The sequence below is a fragment of the Daucus carota genome, chromosome 3 (genome assembly GCF_001625215.2).
Source record: "Daucus carota subsp. sativus chromosome 3, DH1 v3.0, whole genome shotgun sequence".
Classification (NCBI taxonomy): Eukaryota; Viridiplantae; Streptophyta; class Magnoliopsida; order Apiales; family Apiaceae; genus Daucus; species Daucus carota.
Genome location: NC_030383.2, coordinates 56,137,991 through 56,164,202, shown reverse-complemented (window position 1 = coordinate 56,164,202; position 26,212 = coordinate 56,137,991). Strand labels below are relative to the sequence as shown.

The 26,212-nt window shown below is 35.7% G+C and overlaps 4 protein-coding genes across 6 annotated transcripts; 2 read left to right on the top strand and 2 right to left on the bottom strand.

Moving 5' to 3' along the window:
- Positions 1 to 9,454: 9,454 nt before the first annotated feature.
- Positions 9,455 to 11,128, bottom strand: LOC108213506 (uncharacterized). Of its 2 annotated transcripts, none has more exons than XM_017385305.2 (3): positions 10,969 to 11,128; positions 9,963 to 10,536; positions 9,455 to 9,809 (listed from the first exon to the last, which is right to left on the bottom strand). In XM_017385305.2, the coding sequence occupies exons 2-3, from the start codon at positions 10,423 to 10,425 to the stop codon at positions 9,781 to 9,783; spliced, it is 492 nt and encodes a 163-aa protein (XP_017240794.1). In that variant the 5' UTR covers positions 10,426 to 10,536; positions 10,969 to 11,128; the 3' UTR covers positions 9,455 to 9,780. The 2 variants fall into 2 exon arrangements, with proteins under 2 accessions (XP_017240794.1, XP_017240795.1); XM_017385306.2 differs by having other exon boundaries at positions 9,963 to 10,442; positions 10,969 to 11,127.
- A 2,158-nt stretch (positions 11,129 to 13,286) lies between these two features.
- Positions 13,287 to 16,185, top strand: LOC108211126 (peroxiredoxin Q, chloroplastic). 2 transcript variants are annotated; one of them, XM_017382645.2, is made up of 5 exons: positions 13,287 to 13,724; positions 13,833 to 13,970; positions 14,783 to 14,872; positions 15,447 to 15,693; positions 16,051 to 16,185. In XM_017382645.2, exons 1-4 carry the CDS (start codon positions 13,509 to 13,511, stop codon positions 15,663 to 15,665), a joined length of 663 nt encoding a protein of 220 aa, XP_017238134.1. In that variant the 5' UTR covers positions 13,287 to 13,508; the 3' UTR covers positions 15,666 to 15,693; positions 16,051 to 16,185. The 2 variants fall into 2 exon arrangements, with proteins under 2 accessions (XP_017238134.1, XP_017238133.1); XM_017382644.2 differs by lacking the exon at positions 16,051 to 16,185 and having other exon boundaries at positions 15,447 to 15,856.
- Positions 15,787 to 19,759, bottom strand: LOC108211125 (probable nucleoredoxin 1). Its single transcript, XM_017382642.2, has 4 exons — positions 19,058 to 19,759; positions 18,732 to 18,896; positions 17,299 to 17,667; positions 15,787 to 16,577 (listed from the first exon to the last, which is right to left on the bottom strand). Exons 2-4 carry the CDS (start codon positions 18,810 to 18,812, stop codon positions 16,089 to 16,091), a joined length of 939 nt encoding a protein of 312 aa, XP_017238131.2. The 5' UTR covers positions 18,813 to 18,896; positions 19,058 to 19,759; the 3' UTR covers positions 15,787 to 16,088.
- Positions 19,760 to 19,879: 120 nt separating this feature from the next.
- On the top strand, positions 19,880 to 23,923 carry LOC108213421 (uncharacterized). Its single transcript, XM_017385211.2, has 4 exons — positions 19,880 to 20,892; positions 21,222 to 21,422; positions 22,306 to 22,501; positions 23,456 to 23,923. Exons 1-4 carry the CDS (start codon positions 20,032 to 20,034, stop codon positions 23,635 to 23,637), a joined length of 1,440 nt encoding a protein of 479 aa, XP_017240700.1. The 5' UTR covers positions 19,880 to 20,031; the 3' UTR covers positions 23,638 to 23,923.
- The last annotated feature ends 2,289 nt before the right edge of the window (positions 23,924 to 26,212 follow it).

Below are 26,212 nucleotides of genomic sequence, written 5' to 3'. Positions count from 1 at the left end.
TTATAGAAGCTGCCAGAACTATGCTTGATGAGGCTAAATTACCTACTTATTTCTGGGCAGAAGCTGTTCAAACAGCTTGTTTCACTCAAAATGCAACACTGATTAATAAGCATGGCAAGACCCCATATGAGATGGTGAAGAAAAAGAAGCCAAATCTGAAGTACTTTCACATATTTGGGTGCAAATGCTTTGTATTGAAGACTCATCCAGAACAGCTTACCAAGTTTGATTTAAAAGCTGATGAAGGTATTTTTGTAGGTTATCCTCTGACAACAAAGGCCTTCAGAGTCTACAATCTAAGAACCAAAGTGATCATGGAATCCATACATGTGTCATTTGATGACAAGAGAATCATGGGTTTAGCAGATATGGATGATCATGAAGAACTGCATTTTGAGAATGAAGAAATATTCTCTGATTCAACAAACTCTGATGAACAGTCAAACTCTGACTGTGACCAAAATACAGCAAACTCTGGTGAAAATTTACAAGTTCATGATGATGAAGCAAATGTTGAGGGGGAGCATCAAAATGTTTCAGACTCTACTCAAGACTCAAGCTCATCAGAGAATGCTGACTCAAACTCATCAGAGAATACTAATTCAAACTCTGATAGCACAACTGTAGAGGGAGCTACAGAGAATGATCAACAGAATCAAGAGAGCATGGATCAAGGGGGAGGATCCAATGATGAAAATGGTCAACTTCCACATGCTAGGAAGTGGACAAAATCTCATACACCTGATTTGATAATTGGAAATCCAGAAGCAGGTGTGCAAACAAGGACAGCTACAGCAAATGAGTGTTTACATCATTGCTTTCTGTCACAAACAGAACCTAAAAAGGTGGAGGAAGCTCTTCAAGATGCTGACTGGATTCAAGCAATGCAAGAAGAGCTAAATGAGTTTGAGAGAAACAAAGTCTGGACCCTAGTACCAAGACCAAAAGATAGATCCATAGTTGGTACAAAATGGGTTTTCAGAAACAAAACTGATAGTGAAGGTGTCATTACAAGGAATAAAGCAAGACTTGTGGCAAAAGGGTATTCACAACAAGAAGGTATTGATTATGATGAGACATTTGCTCCAGTTGCAAGATTGGAGGCAATCAGAATCTTTCTGGCCTATGCTGCTCACAAGAAATTCAAAGTATTCCAGATGGATGTCAAGAGTGCTTTTCTTAATGGGAAACTGGATGAAGAGGTATATGTTGAACAACCTCCAGGCTTTGTGGATCCAAAGCATCCAGACTATGTTTATAGATTGGACAAGGCACTTTATGGACTAAAGCAGGCTCCAAGGGCATGGTATGAAACTCTAGCTCAATTTCTTCTTGAAAGTGGATTTACTAGAGGTACCATAGATAAAACCCTGTTTTACTTGAATCATGGTAATGATCTGCTTTTAGTTCAAATCTATGTTGATGATATCATTTTTGGCTCCACTAATGCTAAACTCTGTCAAAGATTTGCCAAGCTCATGCAGTCTAGGTACCAAATGAGCATGATGGGGGAACTCAGTTACTTTCTGGGTTTACAAGTTAAACAGACTAAAGATGGGATTTTTATAAATCAAGCCAAGTATACCAGAAATCTCTTGAAGAAATTTGGTATGCAAGACAGTTCAGCTGCAACTACTCCTATGGCAACAGCAACCAAACTAGACAAAGATACTGGTGCATCAGTGGATATCACAAACTATAGAGGAATGATTGGATCTTTGCTTTATCTGACTGCAAGTAGACCAGACATCATGTATGCCACATGTCTATGTGCAAGATTTCAGGCAGATCCAAGAGAGCCTCATCTGATTGCAGTAAAGAGGATATTCAGATATCTCAAGGGAACCACATCATTGGGATTATGGTATCCTAGAGAATCAGATTTTAGTCTAATTGGATACTCTGATGCAGATTTTGCAGGTTGTAAAATTGACCGGAAAAGCACAAGTGGGAGTTGTCAATTTCTGGGTGGAAGACTTGTTTCTTGGTACAGCAAGAAGCAAAAGTCAATTTCAACATCAACAGCAGAGTCAGAGTATATAGCTGCAGGCAGCTGCTGTGCTCAAATTCTTTGGATGAAGAATCAATTGTTGGACTATGGGTTATCCTTTTCTAAAATTCCTATTTATTGTGATAACCAAAGTGCTATTGCTATGACAGGAAACCCAGTTCAACATTCTCTGACAAAGCACATCAGTATAATATATCATTTTATAAGGGAGCATGTACTGGAAGGAACCATTGAACTTCACTTTGTTCCCACAGAACAGCAGCTAGCAGACATATTCACCAAACCACTAAGAGAAGCAACCTTTACTAGGCTGGTGAATGAGCTAGGAATGATATCAGGAACTGAGTAAACATAATGGTCAGATCTTTCAAATTTCAATTGTCAGATTACCATATGTATTGCTCACAAATTTGCCATGATATACTCTGATTGTTAAACTCTGATGACATTCTCTGATGATATACTCTGTTTGTTATTCTCTGACGTCATTCTTTGACGATATTCTCTGATGTTTGTAAACTCTGAATCTTGATAAATGATCTCATTTTTATTTCTCTGAGACATATAACCTGTGAAGATACTATGAAGCATGATCTGAATTAGTAATCATGAATCTCAGTTAAGTTCTTTAATCTTGATCTCAATTTTGTGCTACTATTTTACACTATATGCATGTTGATATCATTGAGACTCTATTACTTCACATATCTTAATTATAAGTGAGACTGACTAATTTACATTTTCTCTCAGTAAAATAGACAGTGATTATAAACTCTGATGCTATACACACCCCTGCAAATAAGCATGGTACTCCTTTGAGATCTTAGATGTCTATATGACAGTGACTGGGAAGACCCAAACATTTACTGGTATTAAGTAATTGCCAAGATTTTATAATCTATGGTGACCAGTCACAATCTCTGATTACTGGAGAAATACTGTTGCAAAATTATATTTAAAGGTCGTGATTCATTTACACTGAACAGCGTCCTGAGAAAAAAAAAAGGGGGGGGGGGGGGTTAGCTTATTTTATATATTTCCTCATCAGAGTATGTCTGTTGTCTATGTCTTGAGAGTTTAAATAAATTATTTTTGTCTACCTTATAATTACGAAATTGTGAAATTCTTTAGTCTCTGATTTAATATGTTAAATCACACACATTATTTCACAAGCACATTATTGAGCTATGGATTTTATGACAAACTCTGATTTTCTGATGAATTTTCTAGATATTATGACTTATTCTGAGGTACTTAGAAATTTATTTTCTTTGTTTTACATCTCAGAGTTTAAAAATCGAGGGATTTGATCTTGATTTTTTTAAATCTTATACATTTCAGGAGTTCAAAATATTCAGAGAATGTGAAGAGAGTGTTCCAAACGGATGTATTGTTAGTGGGTTTACATGAAAAACATTTTAATAGGAGAACGTGTAATCAGCATTTATAACTGCACATGTTTTACTGCGCTCATGATTATTACTCTCTCTTCTCCATGCCACTAACTCTCATCTACCAGTTAAAATCTGACAGGTGTACAGCTCAGCAAAAAGCCCAAGCGTGTACAGCTAAACAAAATCTGAAGAGTTTATCACATCAGATTTTATTGATTACTATTCACTTATACACTTCAGCTTTACACACACTCTCTCAACAAACTCTTACGCTTTTCTCTCTGCAAATTCAAATTTTCTCTTACACACCTTCTCAAACACTTTCCTTTCCTTCACAAACTCTGTTCTAATGGCCACTACAGCTTTTACCTTTGCAGGTGTGGAATTTGTTCCCAACAACCATGCAGCCATTCTCAACACAGCCGATGCTCCAAGGGATTATCATCCCATCTAGCAATTCTTGGCACAGAGTGCCCTCGGTACCGCCCTTACCGCTCCTGCCAGACTTTCTGGAAGCCAAATCATCAACTTCTGGAGGACGGGTCAATATGATAATGGTGGTGCAGATGGATCACCATCAATTGTGTTCTCATGTGAAGGGGAGGAGTATGCTGTTACTCCAGCCACAGTTCGTCAGGCATTCAACATGCCAGAGAGTGCAGCCTATATGACAAATGGAGACACAAATCTAAGGAGCATGATGGATGCTCTGGGCTACAGTGAATCACTCGAAAAATTGGGACAATTGAAGCGTCCAGGGCTCAGAAGGGAATGGAGTTTTTTCTTCGACTGCATCACAAGGGCCTTTCAGAAGAAGTCTACCAACTGGGATGCCATACCCATGGACATGCTGCAGATTGGGTATTCTCTGATCTACTCTACTCATTTTGATTTTGGTAGATTAGTTCTTAGAAATATTGGTGAAAGAATGCATGAGAATAGACAAGTCATATATTTCTCAAGATTCTGTCAATTATTGTTTAATGCCACTGTTGGTGAGGTGGAGTTTAATGTTGATGATGAGATCAAGCCATTCAGGCTTCATAAAAGGGTGTTCAAGGACCTCATTTCCAAGGATGAGAAGTATCCAATTCAGAGGCCCCTTCTAATTCCAGCTCCAGTTAGAGCTAGGATGGATTTGCCACAACAACAACAACCACAACAACAACAGCCTCAACCTCCAATTTCTCCTACAGCCACTAAACAACCCAGATCCTCTGCATCCAAGTCTAAAAAGGCTACAAAGTCTGATGAAAATCCCTCTACTAAGAAGACCAGAACCTCTGTTGCTACACAAGTTCTGAAGACAAAGTCTGATAAACCAGCAAACTCTGATGCTGCAAACTCTGATGCTGTAAACACTGAAGCAGCTTCTCCACCAAAGCAGAAAAGAAGGAGACTTGTTGCAGCCTATGATTATGAAGATCTGGAAGCCCCTCCTGCAACAAACTCTGAACCTTCCCAGGCTAGTCCTCAAACAAAGACAGCACGATTCAAAAGAAGGGCAAACAAGCCTAAGAGGGCAAAGGTGCCCATAACTGAGATCACAGATTTTACTATTGAGGAAGAGCAAGCACCATCCACTACAATTCCTGATGATCTATCTCAAGCTCTGATGGTGCATCCTCTTCAAGCTGTTCCACTCTCAACTGCTACAGCATCTTCTACTTCATCTGAAGTAGATGAGGAAATTATATGCAAGGAACAAGCTACAGCTGAAGCTGAGACTATTGTGTCTGATTCTCAAATTCCAGTATCTGATCATGGACCCTCCACTCCAATTCCTCATTCTCCAATGAAAATTCCTGAGGGTGCCATTGTTCATGATACAGCTCCAGAAAACTACAAGTCAGATGCTGTAGTTGAAGAATCTGATAAGGTAGCATTGGAAGCACTGCAGTCTCTTGCTAAGGCTGGTGAAGAGCCTAGTAAATCAAACTCTGATGCTCAAGAAAAATCTGTTCAAGATCCTGTGGAGAAAGTTGCTGATCCTGCATCTGATGATGATGAGGATGATGAAAGTTCAGATGATGACAATGATGATAAAGTCCCTTTGTCTCATCTACAACAAAAGTGGGAGTCCACCAGCCAATATAATGCCAGGCTGCAGACTCTGAACACAAACTCTGAGCCACTTCCCAGGGATCTCCAGGTTGATCCACCAAGTGAAGTATGGGATAAACTCTGGCTGAGCCACCAGCATTCTCTAGAGCCAACAAAAGCTGAAGATTTCCTATCTATGGCAGAGAATAAAATTACAAACTCTGATGTCATGTCAAGCCTCAAAGCTACAGTCCTTTATCTAAAGACATTTCATCCTGCTCATGCTCAGACATCTAAGTCTATAGATGGTCTCAGAACAGAGGTAGTCAGTTTCAAAGAAACTCAAAATATGGATAAGAAAAGGCATTTGCTACCTCTAAAGGAAGACATGAAGAAGTTGGTGACTGCCAATGAATCTCTGGAAAAGAGGATGTCCACCATTGAGTCTACTCAAGAGAAAATGTCCAAACAGCTTGAAGCCATCCAATCTTCACTTTCTCTGATAACTTCAATACTGATTCCTGATGAGGATGATGTCAAAAAGGGGGAGAAGGTAGCACAAGTCAAATGCAAGTCTACTTCTCAAGCTCTGAAGAGAAAGAAAAATGATGATGATGATGATGTGGATGACTTTACAAAGAACAAAAGATTCTAAGCTGCAACTGGTGGAAGAGGTTTAAACTCTGACATCTCAAAGTCTAAGCAAAGTTCAAAGACTGCTCCAGTTCCAACACATAATGTCACATCTGGGTCAAAGCAAAGACCAGTGGCTGGATCAGATAAACCTATGACTGATGAAGAACTTGCTAGATTGATATTTGAACAAGAGAATCCAGAAGCCAAGTTGGATTTGGAGTTGATTGCTGCAGAGGAAGCTGAACTGAAGAAAGAACATGTTGAAGCTATAAACTCTGGTAAAATTCAAAAGCCTGCAAAATCAACTACCAAGCCAAAAGAAAAAGGGATATTGATCAAGGAAGCTACTGTTGCTGATCAGAGTTTACCAGTCAAAAAGGTATACTCTGAAGATGAGTATACATCCAAGGGAAAAAGCAAAGTAGATGAACACCTTGAGAAAGGCTGGGTTAAGAAGAAGCCTACAACCTCTGACAAAGATCAAGTTGTAAAGGAAAAGAAAACAGAAGCTGCAATCTCTGACAAAGCTCATGTTGTAGAATCACAACAAGAAAAATTAACCTCTGACACAGCTCAAGTTAATAAGGAAGCAAAGAAAGACACAACCTCTGACAAGGCTCAAGCTGTGTTCAAACCAACAACAACTCCTTTACCAGGATTTGCAAAGCCTAGTCTGATGACTGAGATAAACTTTGAAAAGGGCTCAATTCAACCAATCTCTCATCGAAAAGCAGGAAGAGATAAAGGAGGGCTAGGATCTAAATATGAAAAATTTGATCAGAGTATAGGATCAATGTCAACAGACCCCTCATCTTTCTGTGCTCCCAAGACTGGAGCATTGCAAGAAAGAATGGACAAACTGGATTCAGTCCAACTGGTGAAGAATGACAGAGGAGATAACATTCTTATCTACTTCATGTCTGATGGAACAGTGTTTAGAGTAATTGAAGCTGATCTCTATGCTAAACACTGGGAGGAATTGAGATATGTCTCACACATATTTCAAGTAAAGAACAAGTCATGTCAACACATCTCCAATCTGCTCAAAGATCAAATCAGAAGAAAGATGGGTATTACAGGAAACAAGAATGCTGGACCTTTTATTCCTAAATACTTCAATCATCAAGGACAGCTGGTTGAGATGAAGAAGAATTCAGCAAAAATAGTAACAATAGCTGGAATCAGTACTCTTGCATTCAATGAAGAGTCTGATAAAGCTTACAATATCAGGCTGGATAGAGACATGAGAAGAAACAAGATCTATGATCTCAGAGCTGCAATTTACCAAACTGGAGTTTCAGATCCAGAGCTAAGAGAGATCAAGAGACAGATGATCATAGCACTTGAAGAAGCTGAAAGAGAACTCTTCAGAGGATATCTAAAGACAGCTCATGGTGTAGTAAGGTTTAAAAGTTTTCTGTTATATAGCTAAACTCTGTTGCATTTGACTTATCTGTTTTGACATCATCAATTATCTGTTAACTTGCACATAACATATTTATGCACAAGTTGGGGGAGATTGTTAGATATAATTGATGATTACTAATGTTCTTAAAGTTTGTTTTAGAACAGGAGTGATCAGAGTTTAAGCTGGAAGCTGATCAAAGTTTAGTAAAGTCTGACCAGAGTTTAATAAAGTCTGATCAGAGTTTACATAGTCAAGACTCGTCAGAGTTTACACGTGGAAAGAGCTCAGAAGCGGATATACTTCAAGGAAGGATAGAAGCGGAGGAGTGATTTGCTGACTATGGAAACTAAACAGAAAACAGTAGCAATCTTTGATTGACAGAATACATAGCTGATTTATAGGATATCAAATCAGAGATTGATTTTGTAACTGTGTCTATATAAACACAGAATAGGGTTACTCTATATGAGTTGAGTTATCGAGTACATTGTTAAGAACCCTAGCAGCTCTTAGTGATAATATATAAATCACTGAGAGTGTTTTTGTAACCATTCAAGCTTTGTGAATAAGAGTTTACTGCTTTCAATCTCTTATTGTCATTCTGTTTTATTGATTGTGTTCACTATATTAACTTATATAGTGAATTTATAGGATCTAACATTTTAGGAAATAGAAAGTTACATATTTAAATTTTAAATAGACTATATTTACTTTTTGATGATATTTTTTTAAAAATTTTGTGATCAACTTTTCCAAAACAAATAATTAAAATTTATATATTTCATTCAATATATAAATTTATGTATTATTTATAATAAATATCACATAATATTTATTTTTTATATTTAAAATAGTGTATACTTTTTTTTTGCTAATTAAAATAGTGTATATTTTAAGTACTTAATACACATATCACTAAAAATTTAAAATCATTTGGAATGTAAAATCATTTTGACTTGAGGATAGCTTAATTAAACAAAATAAAAAAAATATCATTAAAAAGTAAATCTAGTCTATTTTAATATGTAGCTTTCTATTTCCTAAAATAATAAATAATTTTTTTTAATAGTTGGTCAAAACTTAGTCAACATGACTACTCGAAAAGCAAAAGGGATATGTAAATTGAGACGGAGGGAGTATTTTAACGGAAGTTAATGGAATTTAACGGAGGCTCTGCGTAACGTTCTTGAAATGTAAAGATAGGATGTGCGATTTGATTTTCCAAAGGTATGGGTACAATATCATTTTTGAACGAAAGTTAGGGGGTCCGAATTGCAGTTACCTCTTTAAAAAATGCTATTCGAACTCAGTTTACTCTGACTCGGGATTGTTGGATTGGTCAGATAGTTTGTCTTTGCTGGCTAGTTGTCGCTGCAGTTTTTTTGTTTCTTGCATATAGTATGTAATCGAAGTGTTCTTAGTATTTGAGTTACCCTGAGGAATGGACATCAGTTATGGACAGTTTACTGAGTAGTAGAACACTCTGAAATGAGATGGACGAGTGGGGTGGAAAGTGTGGAGACAAGAGCTTAGTAATAAAAGGTTCACTACTGATAACGGTTTCTGAGGGAGCAAGATGAGAACAATCTGTGAGCTTATGTAGATCAGGGCCAATTAGGATAGCTTTTAGTTGATATCTCCATGATATGTAGTTTGTGTGGTTTAGTTTAGATTGCGAGAAAAAGAGATGTAATAAGTATGGCAGGTTCAGCATTCTCTGGTATATAATACCCCAGATGGTTATTGTGCGACTTCAAAAGCCTGGTGAAACAGAGAGAAACATGAAACCAGACTCTTTAAACAGGAAGTTGTAATTGGAAGAAAGGTCTGATTGTGTTACTGATATTGGACAGATATACAAACTCAATATGCAGGTCTAATACCAAACATGAAAACATTAAATATGACCATTTTGGAATTTGTCCTGCATAAATAATCCTAAAGGCAGTTCAAGCAACCAAATTAATCAACAAGAAAACACAAATCTTGCAATAAATCCATGTGGCGGAACCATGTACTGTACTGAGGTTAGACATTATAGGCTTCGACATATAAAGAAATTAACAATCATATGTTCTTGTTTTGCATAGCCCTAACCTTAGAGAAATTGTGAATAAGTGATCATCAACATTACAAATATATAAATTACTTACATGGATGTCATGTGTTCTTTCTAAACGATACTCAAATAAAGACAGGCCCTGAAACATATGACCTTTTATCATTTGCTGATCGATCCAACAATTACAGCCCAAGTGTTTCAGGATTCTGAAATTTGTTATGGCTGCTTAATCCTTATTCTCTAATGACCTCTCAGCTGCAATAAAACACAAAAAAAAAAATAAAAAAAAATCAATCATTACTATTAGATGAGTCATTTTTTTTTCAAATGACAAGCAGAGGGCCTCTGTTTGAAAATGCAGGATCTTAAACTAGAAGACAGTATCCGAGAAAATATAAAGGGACATACCATTCTCATGCTCACATTGCTCCTTCTGATGATTCTCCATGCAGTTAAGAAGATACTTGAACGTCTCTGTCTCGCAAGGAATTGTAAGGGCACCACAATGATCAAACCCGAATTCTTCCTCCACCTTGTCCAGCAATTTCTTAAACAAAGGATCACTAAGATAGCTTGTAGGTATTATAAACCTCCGCTGCTCAGGACCAACATAAACAGCCAAGAACCCTTTTGGAATATCACAAGGGGGATCCGGGCTCTGACAGTTTTCCTCATCCAAATCAACATACACATTGCAGCCCTTCAATCTCCTATTAATAGCCGGTGATATCCCCCCAGGTGATGTCGGATCAGCAGAGTTGTTATGACCGACCTTGTGACCAGTTGTCGCATGATGCCACTTGTGAAGAATTTCCTTAAGCCTTACAATATGTCGAATTCCATGCACCTTGCCTCTCCCATGGTCATCCATGGCTACAAAGTCACTGCCTACGATTATGAAATTCAAGAAAAACCAGGATTTGTCTTAGCTGTTGTTCGATCACAGTTGATTCTTATGTCTCATCAGATCTTCTCTAATCCACTGCATTAGTTTATACATGTAGCATGAGCTTTCCAGTGCATTTATGTTCAATCATTTTGTAAATTAATCTCACAACATGCCACAGAATCATTCATTCAACTCTGAATGATTTCCCATTACTTCAAATATATAATTATCATGTGAAAAAACAAATAAAATTTAATCAAAATGAGGCCTTTTACAATGAACCATATTGCAACTCTGATTGCATGCAGATCTTTAAAATAAAATATATAGATCATCAATCTGAATTGCACATGCATCATAAATATGACATATATTTCAATATGAGGAGATTGTGAACAAAATAGATTTAATTTGTATCGTAAATAAATATGAAAATACATGCATACATCCCTTTTTTTATCAGCAATATGTAAATATAATCATGCAATCGAGAAAAATGAAGATAGTGTATAGGAAGTTACATACCTGAATTATGAGATGATGGTTGCCATTTTGAATGTCGGAGCTACGGAGGTGGAAATAAATCAAATTTGGGGGAGGGAGAGGATGAGAAATGAAGGACAAGAAAATTCCTGATTTAATATTACTGTTCGCTCTAATTTTATTTATTTATAATGCTGCATTCACGTGTTTTAAATGCATATACTAAAGTCTAAACTAGCTCACGGGAACTTATTACTTTTGATTATTTAATTTATTAAACAAGAATTATGTGTATACTTAACTTTTAATTTTTTGTTTCCAGGAATAGTTCTGTTTTCAGCAGATTAAATAATCTCAGACATTACCTGTTTATTACAAGATCAAAAGAAAATTATATTCTATTTTGTTTTTTGAAATAGAATTATATTTTATTTGTTACTATTTGTAAAGTTTGTTTACACGCTGCAGCATGTATAGATATCTGCTTCCAGACCAGGTCTTTGATGGTATTGGGCCTCATTTAGGGCCTCATCTACTCTAAACTACTGTGATTCTAGTTTTCAATTTGGCCCACGAGCCCCTGACCTTCGTGACACCTATTGCAGTTGGTGTATTAATAGCATCATCTGACCAGCCCTTTTGCTATCCACGCAGTCACATGCATCAAGTTTAATTAGGGGCGAGTAGGAAAAACCGAAACCGCAAAAAAACCCGAAAAAAACCGAAAAACCACACCGAAAAAAACCAAACCGCAAATAAAACCGAAAATAACCGAGATAAAAAACCGAAATTAGTGGTGCGGTTTTATTTTCGGTTTTATGCTAAAACCGCACCGAAATTAACCGAACCGAAATATATATATATATATTCATAATAGTAATAAAGCACCTTAGTCATTTTTAAACTTCACATCTAATTTTATATGGAGGTTCTTCTTCCATACTTGCATACTTCCTGAGTCACTTAAATAACCGGGCACCCAAATATTTGGAGGAGCGCTTGATCGAAAACTAGGGCTATTGTGATTTGCCACAAAGCAGAAATATTTATGTTGTTAATCTGCTGATCAAATTTTATTATGAAACCTATTCTACTTTTTTTATTTATGTACTTTTTGAAAACTTTTTATTTAAATTTCATGATTAGTTGATTTTGGGTAATTTTATTGACTTGACATCATCTAATTTCTTGTCAAAATATGAATGTTTTAGTTTCTATTGTGTATTAAGGTTTTTTAGATGAAAGTATGTAGTGTTTCCTATATCCTCATATAGAAACAATAGTAAATAGTAACCGAAGATATTGTACATGTTCATGAAAATTTATATTTTTTTAAAAAAATCATTATGCACAAGAGTAGCAAATAATAGTGGAAAAACCGAAAAAAAACCCGCAACCGACTAATGGTTAACCGCAACCGAAAAACCGTTTTAATTGGTGCGGTTACGGTTAATGATGATTAACCGAACCGAACCGCATTCATCGGTTTGGTAACGGTTAATGTCCGGAACCGCACCAAACCGCACCATGCACACCCCTAAGTTTAATTACTCAAAGGCAAGCTGCTAATTCTGGTAATGACTAATGCTATCAGCCTATCACTAACTAAAATACTTGAAACATAACTTCAGTGTTTCAGATAAGTAAGATCTTGTGCAGGAATGGAAGGACCGAAAGTCCGAAACTGTAGGGCTAATATTTTAATCCCGAATTATAATGATTATAATTTATAGGGTCCTGTTCCTGACAACCGTCAGGGACACACTGCACGGACGCGTGAGATCTATATTTTAAGGGTTGAGATCTATTTCTTTTTTTAAATGATCGACTATAAATATTCGCAGAACGGGAGTTCGTCTTTCCGCGGTATAAAACTTTTCCGGTCCGTGGATATTAATAGCGGATCCATTAAAAAATATGATTAAATTTGAGCACTTAAAATATAGATCTAACGGCCCGTAGATTGTGTTAAATAAGTCACGGTTGCCGGGAACAAGAAATTCAAGTAATATTATTTGAGATCTTGAAAAGTAGCTAAGTATCTCCTTTTTTGATTTATTTTTATAATTTTCTTAAAAAATTCAAGTTTGCTAGTTCCATACTCAATCCGTTTCATTTAATTGTATACGTTTTTTTATTGATCAGCACGTAATTTAAGGTTCTTATAAAATATAGTTTTATAATTTATATTTAATTTTTTTTATAAAAACATAATTGCTGTACAGAAACAAGATCTTAAATATAAATTGTAAAATTATACTTCATTAAAATATTAAAATTCGTACTCGGTCCCGTCTCCGATGCATATTATTTGCGAGGAACTGACTAAAATTATCCAAAAGTCAAAATGAAGGTAGATATGATGAAAGAACAGCATGAGAAGTCAGAACTATGACAAGTTTAACTAAAGATCTTGACCGACATATCAACCAGAGCAGGCCCCTGATCAGTGATCGTGTAACACACAATCTTCCACATCTCTCTCTCTCTCTCGACAAACAGCCTGTTTCTCAAGCCACTCAATCAACCAAGAAAGCAAGAAACAAAGAAACTTTATATAAACACACACACACACACAGCAAATGCAGCAAATTTCAATGGCTGCTGCATCATTATCTCTGCCAAAACACCCTCTTCTTTCTTCTTTACTTCCTTTTCAATCCTCCACCAAACCCTCTTCTTCATTCTCTCAAACATTCTCGAAATCATCACAATTTCATGGCCTCAAGCTCTCTCACTCCTCTTCTCTCTCCTCCCCATCCACTTCATTCTCTACCAAGACTTCCATTTTTGCCAAGGTACATTCATTACTCATCATAAATATCATTTACTTTCTAGTTTCTACTTTTTTTAGTAGTAATTTTAAGCAATTTTAAGTACTTTTCTGATGATTTTGATGCTTGCAGGTGGAGAAAGGTACAGCGCCCCCACCATTTCAATTGAAAGATCAAAATGGGAGACTAGTTAGTCTATCCAAGTACAGAAACAAGCCTGTGGTTGTCTATTTTTATCCTGCTGATGAATCCCCTGGCTGCACCAAACAGGTCCAATCTATTTTCTTGCTTTTCTCTCTATAACATTGTTATCTGTAAATGACTACATTTTTCATATATTAGTTGCTTATGGTCTACCACATTTCTCCGCTTTTTTTGTAAAGATGATGGTTTTACCCTCAATTTTACCATAAACTGTCGAATATTGACTCCAATTCCATATATACTAAATGGCGGTTTATGCACAATTTCCCTACTATCGGTAACTTGGTTTGCTTAACTACTTGATTTACCGTTTTCAGATATATCAGCTATGCAAACTATAGAAGATGGTCAATTGGTCATGTTCTTTACTTTAGAATACAATTAGTAACATAGGCCGGTGCTTAATCATTTGTAGTACAAGGCTATAAGCAATGGTATAAATGATAAGTTTATTCTGTGGTTCAATGTTAGGGACATGTTTTTGATTTTGTTATAAATTCAGTAAGAAACTATATCTTTAATTAGGACCGAGAGGACTGAGGAGTATGTAATGGCACAGAATTCTCTTGCTACCTGATTATCTATACACCTTTTAAGTACTTTTTTGCAGTAGACTTCTTGATATCTTTCTTAACTGGTGTGCTTGAGGGCATAAACTATTCATTTCAACCAAACAAAGAAAACAGAAGATGATTACTTTGTATATTTGGGATGAAAGGAATCTTCAAATTAGTATTGATACATTGGGGGCCGTAATTTTTTTTTTTTTTTTTTATATGCTTCTCCTGATGAAATAATGCAATATCAGATAGCGGTGACAAGAAGCCAGTGCGCAGGCCTAGATCAGTTATGCTAACAAATTTCTGTGCTATTCACAGGCCTGTTCTTTCAGAGACTCGTATGAAAATTTTAAGAAAGCAGGAGCTGAAGTAATTGGGATAAGTGGTGATGATCCAGAATCACACAAGGTAAAACAAAGTTCCTGGTTGAGAAAGAAATCTTCTTTTACCATTTTAGTTTTATGCAAATAATTATTTGATTTAGCATTTGTTCGATGTTAATTTAATTGGTTGGTCAGCTGGAAGTTGCACACGATCAGGTATGCAACAGATAGACTTCAATTGAATGTACATTTGGTAGAAGTGGAATATTATTTGGATATTAGTTTGGCTACAATTTTTGACTTGAACTTGCTTCCGGTCTTATTTCTGTAGCTTTGTTTATCCTTTAATCTTGTTTAGATGCATCTAATATTGTTCTAGTGCACTTTTAGTCTTTATTCCTTGTAGTTACCCTGCTTGTTTTGGGACTATGCATTAAGGTCTTGGTTAGGGTCCATTCTTACAGGATCATGATCAAATATGGTGTATTGGGAGCTACTCTGATTGACAGAATTTGCTCTTGTGACTGTCTGCAGTCAATTTTATTTTGCTTATTTGGCGGTTTAATTATTTTGTGGGTGCATATAATTTTTAACCTTTTGAACTAGAATGGCCGAAAATATGTTATTCTAATGGATACGAGGGACTAACATTGATGTAGGAGTTTGCAAAGAAATACAGACTTCCGTATGTGTTGCTGAGTGATGAAGGGGACGAAGTTAGAAAAGAATGGGGCGTGCCATCTGATCTTTTTGGTGCATTGCCCGGAAGGCAAACCTATGTCCTAGACAAAATTGGAAAGGTTCAGCTCATCTACAATAATCAGTTTCAACCAGAAAAACATATCGATGAGACCTTGAAGCTGCTTGAAAGTCTTTGAACCTCTTTTATCATTAACTCTTCTGGTGGTAGGTAATTGTTTTGTAATGTACAAGATTTGTGATATGGAGCTTCTATATAGTTACAATCAGTAACATGGATTGATATGCAGAGTACAAATACAGAGTACAAATACCGCATGGTATATTTTTATTTGTGTTCAAAAGTAGGAGAAACATTATCCTCAACTTCCGCTCTGTAGTTGGGAGTTGACATTACACCTTGTTTGTATAATATCTCTGGAAATAACTACTATTTTTCAGCCAAACCTATCAATAAAGCTAAAACTATGAATAAAGGCCAAACCACATTTGGCAAGCTTGATCCTTTCTTTAATATCACCCATGAACCTTGATTCATGACATTCTCATTGTGCTTTTCTGTAGATGGGATTCTTCTTCTCGCTCAAATAATTCCAGTGCTGCTACCCAAACCACCTATCGAACTGATACCGGAACTCCTCCTCCAAACCACCAGCGTAGAAGGGAAACTCTGTATCATCAAAAGTGGGATCAAATGTTTTCCTGACAATACTTCCATCTCGGTCGAAAGCAATAAGTAGACATCTTAGGAAAAAACGGTCGAAAGCAATAAGTAGACATCTTAGGAAAAAACGTCCAGGATCGTAATGATAATTAAGAACAGTATGTTCCAGCTCCTTTGGAAGTGAGTAACCTTCACCATTATAATGCACTGGCCACGGCAGTTCACCATAATTATGGACCGGCCAACTAACATCTGGCTCATTGTAGGGTGATGGAATCCTGATGTAGATGACATAAAACTCTTCATCGGTACCCTTCATCTTGAAATAAAGTTCCTTAATCTTTGCGAGGTTTTCCCAGTATTTGTAGTACTCGTACATATCGAAATATATTAAGAGTCTTTTTCCGGAAAATTGAGAAACTGGAATCTGTGAATCGGGATTGATAGTAAGTTTGATAAACAGATAAAGTTGGAAAGAAATTAAAATGTTATTACGCTTAGTACTAAATAGCTAGTATGTTCACAGTGAGATATAAAAAAAAAAAATATGTATTCTGAAACCTAAATACAGCTGGGTCGCTGAGGACAATTTTTATTTACTTTACCATGAGGAAAAATATCATAGACAGGTAAATAACTTAAACATATAACAAACTGTCAGAAGGACTAGCCGCCAAGTTTCCAGACTATGTTTTGTTGGACCACACAGCGCCTGTGAACTCCTTATTAGTATTACATTGTCTTCATTCGTCAAGAATTTATTTTGAGCACCTCCCAGGAGGCCTCGTCTAATATCTAAGATAAATACTCTGTCTCCCGGATGTGGGGCTTGAGTTGATTACCCCTCTAAGTTCTTCATTTAATATAATTAGACCAGCTAAATTGACTAGAACAATTAGCATTCACCGTAGGCTCAATTTTTGAAAAGGTCGCCAACTGTCTAAATTAAAAAATTATTGTGTGTAATTCATGTATAACAAGAAGAAGAAGAAGATTGTTCCCCAAGTATGTCTAAAAACCAGTTTGAGAAAGAAGATCGGTGTACACTTTTACGATGGACATGTGAGAACATTAATAAATGCTGAAGCAAAGATGCCAAAGAAGCTCAAGAGTTCTTATAAATTAAAAAGATTGTCCAAAGAACTTACCGGCAATCCATCTTTTGTTACTTTGAAATTTGTGTTTGGATCCCAGAGCATCTCCAGCTTCAGTTCCTTTGCTATATCAGTCTCTAACTTAGCAAGATTCTTCCGAGTGAAAGGGTATGCTGGAGTTCCAAAGTGCATCAAGATGTCAGCTCCACACTGATCAACGAATTCTCCATTAGGCCCAATAATAACAAGTGTAGTGGCTTCTTCCCCATCATCTAACATATCTGGATAACCAAAAATCCGAATCAACTTCTTATGATTCTGGTCTTTATATGGGAGGGCCAACCAAGGCATAGTCTTAAATTTTTTCCAGAATGATTCCTCACTAGTACAATTAACAGTACCATAAGTGTCATAAAGGTACAGGCAGGGACGTATTTAGAGGGGGGCAGTGGGGGTACTTGCCCCCACTGACCTTCCCAATAGAAATATATTGAGCTATTAACCAAAAAACCCAATGAACTTGTCATTTTTTTGCCAAAAAACCTTTGAACTTTTATTTTCACTAATAACCCCAATAAACTTTATTAAATTATATAAAAATATAAAAAATAAACCATGGTTAAATTCATCAATCTGACTTGTTAAGTATCTTTCCCTTATTTGCATTTCTTTATACACGTGTGTGCTACATAATAAATATAATTTTTTCTTTAATATTTTATAATATTATAATTTCATAAACCCACGCTACAAGGAAGATCTAAGTGTTTTCATCGTTTGTACCAAAGAATATATTATTCTACTTAAGGATAATTGGCGGATTATGATTTTATAGTATGATATTTTATAATTTTGATTTAAAAAATAATATAAAAATAAGTGAAGATGTGCTTGTCAGTCTGATTTTTTCCCGCTTGTTTTTTCTTCTATTATATTAATTTGAATTGTTATAATTTATCAAGTAAGTTATTTAATCATCATGATTACTTGTTAAAATTCACGGACATGAAAGTTTGTATCAAAATCATAATTTATATTTATTTTAGATCTTGTAGTTAAATCTTCACAAAAATAAACTTTTTTAGTTTTTTGATTAATTTTAATCATATTGCCACATAAGATATGTTAATCATGATTAGTCCATATATGTCAGCGATAAGTAACTCTGATTAAATTTTTTCATAAATTTAGTAAATTTTATTGGGGTTGTTAGTGAAAAGAAAAGTTTAAAGGTTTTTTGACAAAAAATTGAAAAGTTGATTGGGTTTTTTGGTGAATAGCTCGAAATATATTACTACTATCACTCTTGTCAAATTGTTTATTTGCCCCCATGGTTGAAGTGTGTTATGTTAATCCAGGAGGTACAGGTAGGTTTGAGTCCTTATGACTGTTTTTATAGCAAATTTTTTGCCACTCTTCCTTTCTTTCCCACTCTGTTATATTTTGCCCCCACTAATTCTAAAGTCTGGCTCCGTCCCTGGGTACAGGAGTACGACCTCAAACTGTTCATTAAGTTTTGCCAACTCCTTATAAGCCATTTCAAGTTTATCTGTAAGATTCTCATCCATTAAGGTCCAATTTCCATCATCACTTAAACCATCTTCATAGAAATACAGGGCTACCACCTTGTCTTTAAGGGTGTCAATAGGTACCTGTCATTGCAACAGAAAGTTTAGATATGAGAATCTAAATTCAGTAGCTTGTGAAAATTAATTACAGTTAGTGGTGGGTTGTATAAATCATCAAACGATGATTCAGTTACAACTTACAATGTTCTTATAATTACAATCTGCTGTCAAATTACAAGTCATACCCTGTTCCCTTTGTTTGAAATGAGATAATCACGTTCCGGAGAGCCAAGAAGCAAGTCCAAAGTGGGTTGCTTGATTGCTGCATCATCTTCAGAATTTAAAAAATTTATTCTTTCATCGGTAAATGGATAGCCTTGAGTACCGTATCTCTCGAATAGCCAACATTTTTTACAATTTACTAATTTAGGACCATCCCTTTTGTATCAAGTAAAAACGAGGTGGGGTAGCTAAATCCAATCTCTGAGATACCACATTTTCTTGCTATACGTTTTCGGCATGCTAAATCTGAGAATGGTATGGCAGTCCATGGTAATTGAGAAAAGATAGATTCAAAAACCTCGTGAGCTTCTGGTGGAGTATGTGACGGGATGGGAGTGAAACAGGGATCTTCAACAGCGACCAGAATGACTTCAAAATTATTAAAAGGCAGTAAATCATAGTATATGTCTATCAAACTAGCTATCCGAATGTTTAGATAAAAAGCAAGGGTATCACAAACTGGCACGAAATATAGAAGTATAACCTTTCCTACCAACTGCTCAGCTTTTACCTACATGAAATAAACTGTTGTATAAGCAGCAGAATATGATAATCAAGTCTTGCCTTAAATTACAAAATAAATATCATTCCAAGTTAAATCTTTTGAATTTTAGTAGATATAAGTTGACTTAGTTTCAGTACTACTTATGTATCTACATTAAGATATGTACCACATAAACCATATTAAATTATATGTATGAGGAAGAAATTAAACAAGTGCCCATTATTTTTGACAAACGGAGTTCTAGTTTACCTTTATATGTATTGAAGTAGTCTTACATCAGTTAACTGCTTGGTTATCGTTTTATGACTGTTCTTTACAACTTATGTCTGGGCATTCTTTCCTTTTGTGTTTTCTGACAATTTTATTTTGTTTCTTTCAAAATTTCAGCGCGCCTTTCCTAATTTTAGCTGTCATTTGCATGTTCTCTAATTCATGTCAACATTAGAAAGAAGAATTTCATATTCTTCGATTGCCAGTTTAGAAAAAGAAAACAAGAAAGTCCACTTGATAAATGACTACAATGGTCCTGTCTGGGATGAACCTGACATTCAGGATGTGTGCACCTCAGACTCTAGATCATTGGAACAAGATTATGCTTATGAATTTCCTAGTGGTTCTGAGGATTTTCTTGATGAAGAATATGGCTCAAGTCAAGATTATTCTAGATATGTGCAACATAGGGCTCCTGAGGTGAACTTGAAAAATGTGTTGAGTGGGATAGCTGCGATTGTGACTGGTCGTAATAAAGATCCGAGCAGCTGTAGGGATCAGCAATCACCCAGTTCAGATGTGCTGTTTCTTCGGTCTGAAAAGAATGGAGATACCTTCTTGCAGTCTTCAGTTTACATACCTAGCGCACCGCCACTCCTGGAGCATAATGGAACCAACTACATTGCTTACCAAAAGGTACTAGAAGCTGAACCTCCTGAGTGGCTTCCTGACAGTTCTTCAACATCTTGTATGCAGTGCAATTTTCCCTTCACAGCTCTTACCCGAGGACGACATCATTGTCGATTTTGTGGAGGGATCTTTTGCAGGGCATGTTCAAAAGGCAGGTGTTTAATGCCTGTTAAGTTTAGGGAGAGAAATCCACAGCGGGTGTGTGACTCCTGTTATGATCAGCTAGATCCGTTACAAGGTGTCCTAATAAATACTATCAGCAATGCTGCGCAAGTTTCTAAGCATGATGTTGTAGACTGGACTTGTACGAGAGGGTGGTTAAACCTTCCGGTGGGATTGTCCATGGAGCATGAAATATACAAGTCTTCAAGCACATTAAGGAGTTACAGTCAGGTGCTACTCCTGTTTAAATATAACCTCATTTGCAACACTATAAAGCCTGTGTTTTTTTACTCCATAAGTTAGAAAACAGGAAAATAAATTGAGGTTTCTGCCCCCTAATTCCTTGTTTTAAGTTTTTTAGCCTACCCATACTCACACGAGAAGTAAACTCTGGTGTTTAGTTGAACAACAGCGCTCCAGTTCAGTGGATTGGGCTTTTTTCCTATTTTCTCCTCTCCCTTTCTCTCTATTATTCAGTTTGTTTCTTCTGTTTTACTAACAACTCTTACTTTGTTAAATTGATCTCGTTTCTGATCAAAGATCTAAATTGCTCTGGACAGGTTGCGAGATTGAACCCAGAGAAGTCTATACCATCAGCAGTTCTGAAAGGTGCCAAAGGTCTGGCAATTCTGACGGTTGCCAAGGCAGGGGCGTTGCTTACATATAAAATCGGGACTGGTTTGGTTATTGCTCGACGTTCAGATGGATCTTGGTCCGCGCCATCTGCTATAGTTTCTGTTGGGTTAGGATGGGGTGCTCAGGTAGAACTTCTGTCTGGCTAAAGGGACTTGGATAATATAATAGTTGTTGGTAGCATGACATTCTAATCACAAGTTGAATAATAGGTTATCTTGATGCTCTTTAGTATACTTGTATTTTAGACATATTACTAAAGTCATGTTAATTATATTAAATAGATGATCCTTGTAAGCCCTTCTTCAAACACCCTAAGATTTTAGGAGAACTGATAACTTAACATAGTATAAGAGCTTAGGTTGGCAGTGGTCTCGAGTTTGATCTCCAGCTACCCCTAATATGAGCGAGTGAGGATGAGTTTTAGAATTTAGTTTAAGAATGTGGTAAGGCCTCCTCTAACACCATGTGTCTCGAACTTGAATCTTTATTGTGGGTCTCTTCTACATGTTTCTTGGACGGATATTGTTTACGGCACACTGGTTTGAAACGGTGGAAATGTGGAAGTTCTACAATATTATTTCAGTAGTAGAATGTTTTCTATTGATAACAAATATACCCCCAGGTTCATGATTTAGTTATGCACTGATCAATGCTGAATATACTGAAAGACATCACAGTTCACACTACTGCACAAAACAGTACTGTTTTAGCAGATTACATTTATGTTCTAGGTAGGCTGTTAGGCTTCTAATTTCCATATTGATTGGATATTAGGAATGTGCGTTTCATATTGGTGATGTTTTAGATTTGTTATATTAATCTGTAAAGTGATTATAGCTTAAACAGTAGTAGTTGGTACCTGAAACCTTGCTTGGACTCACACCCATATTCAGGGTCTAGTTGTAGACTGAAATTGAATGCTTGTTCTTTAATATACTAAATTATTCAATATTGAGTTTGCTCTGTTTTGTGAAGAATCGATAATATATCTTTTACTTATAATTTTAGGTCGGAGGTGAGCTCATGGACTTCATAATTGTGCTTCATGATTATAAAGCAGTAAAAACGTTTTGTAGCCGCATGCATTTTTCTCTTGGAGCTGGATGCAGTGCTGCAGCAGGACCTATTGGGAGGGTGCTGGAAGCTGATTTACGAGCTAGTGAAAAAGGTTCTGGCATGTGCTATACATATAGTTGCAGCAAAGGTATTTTTTGAATTAGGAACTTCTTTTCTTTTTGTATAAATTGGTAACCGTAAATTCTTATTAATGTTTATGATTTAGTTAATCTTAAAATTTATGAAGTACTCGTCTTGTAGATCATTACTTATTTGCGGTTTGTTTAAATTGGTAAGAGCAAATCTTTATTGATTTCTCTGATTTGGTTAATTTTGTTGAGGATCCTAAGTTGCATATGTGAGAGAATCTTTTTTTGTGGATCATTATGTTCCACTTGCATGATCTTCTCTTTTTAGCATTAATTTGAGGAGATAGTTTATATGATGCATAAGGATATAGCCAATATTTTGGTGTTTTCCAACTTAATAGAGAAATTGGATCAGGGATTCATAGTAAGAATTTTCAAGTATATCTTTGGACAGACAAACTACTTGATCGGGCAGCGATTTTGGTGGCCTTGGTATACTAACTTTTTCTTTAACTTTGTAAGAGCGCCATTTTGGTAATTGATAGTCTATATATATTATATTGTCTGAGATACCAGCACTTGAAATTTAATGAAGTGTTTCGAATATATCTGTCCTGTACACACTCCTTGCACATTTAAAAGAGTCCTGCCAGAAGCTCGAGCTTGGTTCTGTTCGTGTGTATGAGATATTAAACCTGAAATAGAAGAGTCACTTATAGAGAGCCGATGCGTGGTCAAGAAAATATTTGGACACATTTAATAGTTACTATAACATATTGAATTAAATGCAGTGAAGCAACTGTAAGTAAACTAGGCCCAATTCATTGCAAGTTCCTATTAATTTTTACCTTGTAAAATTTCTTAACGAAACATACCTTTTGTGCTTTTGGTTTTCTATGAACGTCGTGCTTCGTAGAGGCAAAGTGCACGTTATTTTCGTCTTTCCATGTAAATTTGAATATATTACAGTATCACTGCAACACTCCTCTGGTGCTGATTTGTATGTGGCTTAGGTGCATTTTTGGGTGTCTCACTGGAAGGGAATATTGTAGCAACAAGGCTGGACACTAATCTACATTTCTATGGTGACCCTTACCTCACCACGGCCGACATTCTTCTCGGGTCAGTTGACAGACCAAAAGCTGCTGAACCCTTATATGCAGCTCTTGAAGGCCTTTATTCTAAATTTGGGTGATAGGCTAGGATAATAATTGTTTTTACTCGTTATCTTGAAGCATTTCATAGGAGCTGGAATTTTATCTGCCATGACGATGAAGTGCACTGTCAATTTAAAGGTCCTTGGGTGATGTGAATATTTTCTTACTCCGTATATAAGCTATTTGGTAGGATGTCATGTACAGAGTCTTGCTAGTTACACATTATCACTGCCATAAGGTGGTTATAGTAGAATTCAGTTAGACTTTAGTGCTTAAACTCTGTTAATTTCTATAATCTGAATTATGGAGTATGGTTGATTTGTTTGTTGATTTGTTCTAGAAGTTTACTCGAGTGCAAATTTATCGTTTCTTTGCCGTTCTGCTTGTAAAATCTGAAACGTCTTGATCACAGTCTTGATCGACTGGAAGATGAATTTATACATTTGTTTTCGAGTCCTATATTGAAACATTTTGTGTGAAATTAACAATAAAAACTCATCACTAATGCTCGTTTGTTAATAATGGGGAAACCTTGATTTTGTGCTTGCCTTGCCATTCTTACAGCAAACAAAGAGGTAATAAACAATTCTCAGCCCACAAAACTTCTTAAAGTGGGCCGCTCAAAACTTTCGGCCCACGTTAATATCTTCCAAGAATTGCAGGGTTTAGTTTGTCAATGAGAACGAATACGAATATCAATTGCATAATCAATTACGCAAACAGCATCTCCAATAGTCTCCTAACATACACTTAAATATAATATAAATTATTGGCTCTCAGTGATTTAAAGTGGGTTCAACTCCAACAATACTCCTTATATTCATTCCTTACTTTGTTTTATATTATTAAAAGTAAGTCATGTGCATAAAAGCACAAAAGAAAGTGGATGGAGAGAGAATATGTGCTTATAAGTTTATTATAAAATAATAGTTAAAGAGTGACTAGTAGCTCTTAAAAGTGAGGAGGGAGAGGAGAAATTTAGTAAATTTAAGAGCAAATAAGAGCATCTCCAATGGTGCTCCTAAATCATTCCTTAAACAATAATATAAAATATAGGTCTTAGTAAGTTAATACATCGGAAAACGTGAGAACTCCAATGCTACTCTTTATATTTGGCTCCTTATTCATATTTTATATTTATTTTATATAAATGAGAGGAAAAAGTTAACTAAAAGAGAGAGAAGATTTGAGAAAAATTAATATTATATTGAGTTAAGAGCTACTAGATGCTTTTAAAAGAAAGGAGAGAGAGAGTAGGCTCTTAGATTTTTAAAGAGCTTCTAAGAGCCCATTGGAGCTCTAATTCTTGACTTGCTCTTTAAATTTAGAGTTAGGAGCTTGTTTAAAGAGCCCATTGGAGATGCTCTAAGAGACTATTGGAGCAAGCAAAAATGACATTCTCCTCAAATTTCAATTTAAGAGGCACTATAAAGAGGCTATTGGAGATGCTCTAACACTTTCTTCTCGTTAAACTAGATTAAAATAAAAACAGTCAAATTAAAATAAAGTTTACGATTATAAACACTTTACAGAATAAATATCTTACAGCTTAAATCTTGATAATTACTCGCGTTGCAATATCAAATTATAAAAAAAAGATTATTCATATGTTAGATTCTGTTCGTCCAGTTAAAAGGATTGAAAAAATGTAGAAGCATCATTCTTTTAAGGTTTTAAAATATAAGTTATCCGAAAAAAACTCCACCCCAAAGTTTGCTTTAGTTAGAGCAACCCCAATGGTGATACCTATTTTGAACCTCTAAAATATAATTAAATAATGATTACTTAAAATATAGGTAAGCAAAAACTTGTTTTACTCCAACGGTATTCTCTATAATCTTCCCTATATTTGAAAAAATAATATTTTATTAGAATTTTTACTATGATGAGATAGATAAAAAAGGGAGGGAAAATGAAAAATGAAGGAAAATGAAAGAGGGAGATGAGGTGGAAAAAATAGGGGCTTACTTTTCTATCCCCTAAATAAGGGGTTTTGTTTTCTCTCACCCAAAAATTTTGGGTAAGGAGAGGATGGTTGGAGTGAAAGTTTTACTCAAACTCCTGTTTTTGTCCACGTAGGCTCATTATAGGTAAGGGAGATGTTCCCTTGGAGTTGCTCTTAAAGATTCCACTTTCTCAAATAAAATAATCGTTAATCCTCCCGTACTTGAATAATTTCTTAAAGAAATAATTGCAGATAAGTTTCGACATCGTGGAATATCTTTCATCAAAAAAAGTAAATTGTACTCCTAGTCAATAAGAAAAGTAATGAATGTTAAAGCCAAAAATAATAAAATGCAAAGTGTCTGTCTCCCTCATCTTCCACTAGTACTATGAACGCATTTTGCTTTTGCTCACTCTCCTCTTCTGCTACCGTCATTCTTCCACCTGTCGTTTACTCACGTGTCAAGTTTTGGTTCGTTGTATATAATGTTTTAACTCAATGCTAACAACGTGTCTTAGCGTCGGTTTATTCAATTAATTATCCTTAATTTTTAATCAATCTAATTAGTTTTCAATTAGTTGTTTTCATTCAATCACGTCTGCTCTCTGCTTCTTACAACACTACTGGTATGTTATGAGTAGCATAAATAACTTACAAAAAATATTTAA

Coding starts and splice junctions, on each gene's coding strand:
- LOC108213506 (XM_017385305.2), bottom strand. CDS start 10,425: ATGGATGACCATGGGAGAGGCAAGGTGCATGGAATTCGACATATTGTA. Junction 9,810..9,962: donor GCAATGTGAGCATGAGAATG/GTATGTCCCTTT, acceptor GTTTTATTGCAG/CTGAGAGGTCATTAGAGAAT.
- LOC108211126 (XM_017382645.2), top strand. CDS start 13,509: ATGCAGCAAATTTCAATGGCTGCTGCATCATTATCTCTGCCAAAACAC. Junction 13,725..13,832: donor AGACTTCCATTTTTGCCAAG/GTACATTCATTA, acceptor TGATGCTTGCAG/GTGGAGAAAGGTACAGCGCC. Junction 14,873..15,446: donor ATGATCCAGAATCACACAAG/GTAAAACAAAGT, acceptor ACATTGATGTAG/GAGTTTGCAAAGAAATACAG.
- LOC108211125 (XM_017382642.2), bottom strand. CDS start 18,812: ATGGATGAGAATCTTACAGATAAACTTGAAATGGCTTATAAGGAGTTG. Junction 17,668..18,731: donor AACAGTTTGAGGTCGTACTC/CTGTACCCAGGG, acceptor ATACGTCCCTGC/CTGTACCTTTATGACACTTA. Junction 16,578..17,298: donor TAACAAAAGATGGATTGCCG/GTAAGTTCTTTG, acceptor CCCGATTCACAG/ATTCCAGTTTCTCAATTTTC.
- LOC108213421 (XM_017385211.2), top strand. CDS start 20,032: ATGTCAACATTAGAAAGAAGAATTTCATATTCTTCGATTGCCAGTTTA. Junction 20,893..21,221: donor CATTAAGGAGTTACAGTCAG/GTGCTACTCCTG, acceptor TGCTCTGGACAG/GTTGCGAGATTGAACCCAGA. Junction 22,502..23,455: donor TACATATAGTTGCAGCAAAG/GTATTTTTTGAA, acceptor TATGTGGCTTAG/GTGCATTTTTGGGTGTCTCA.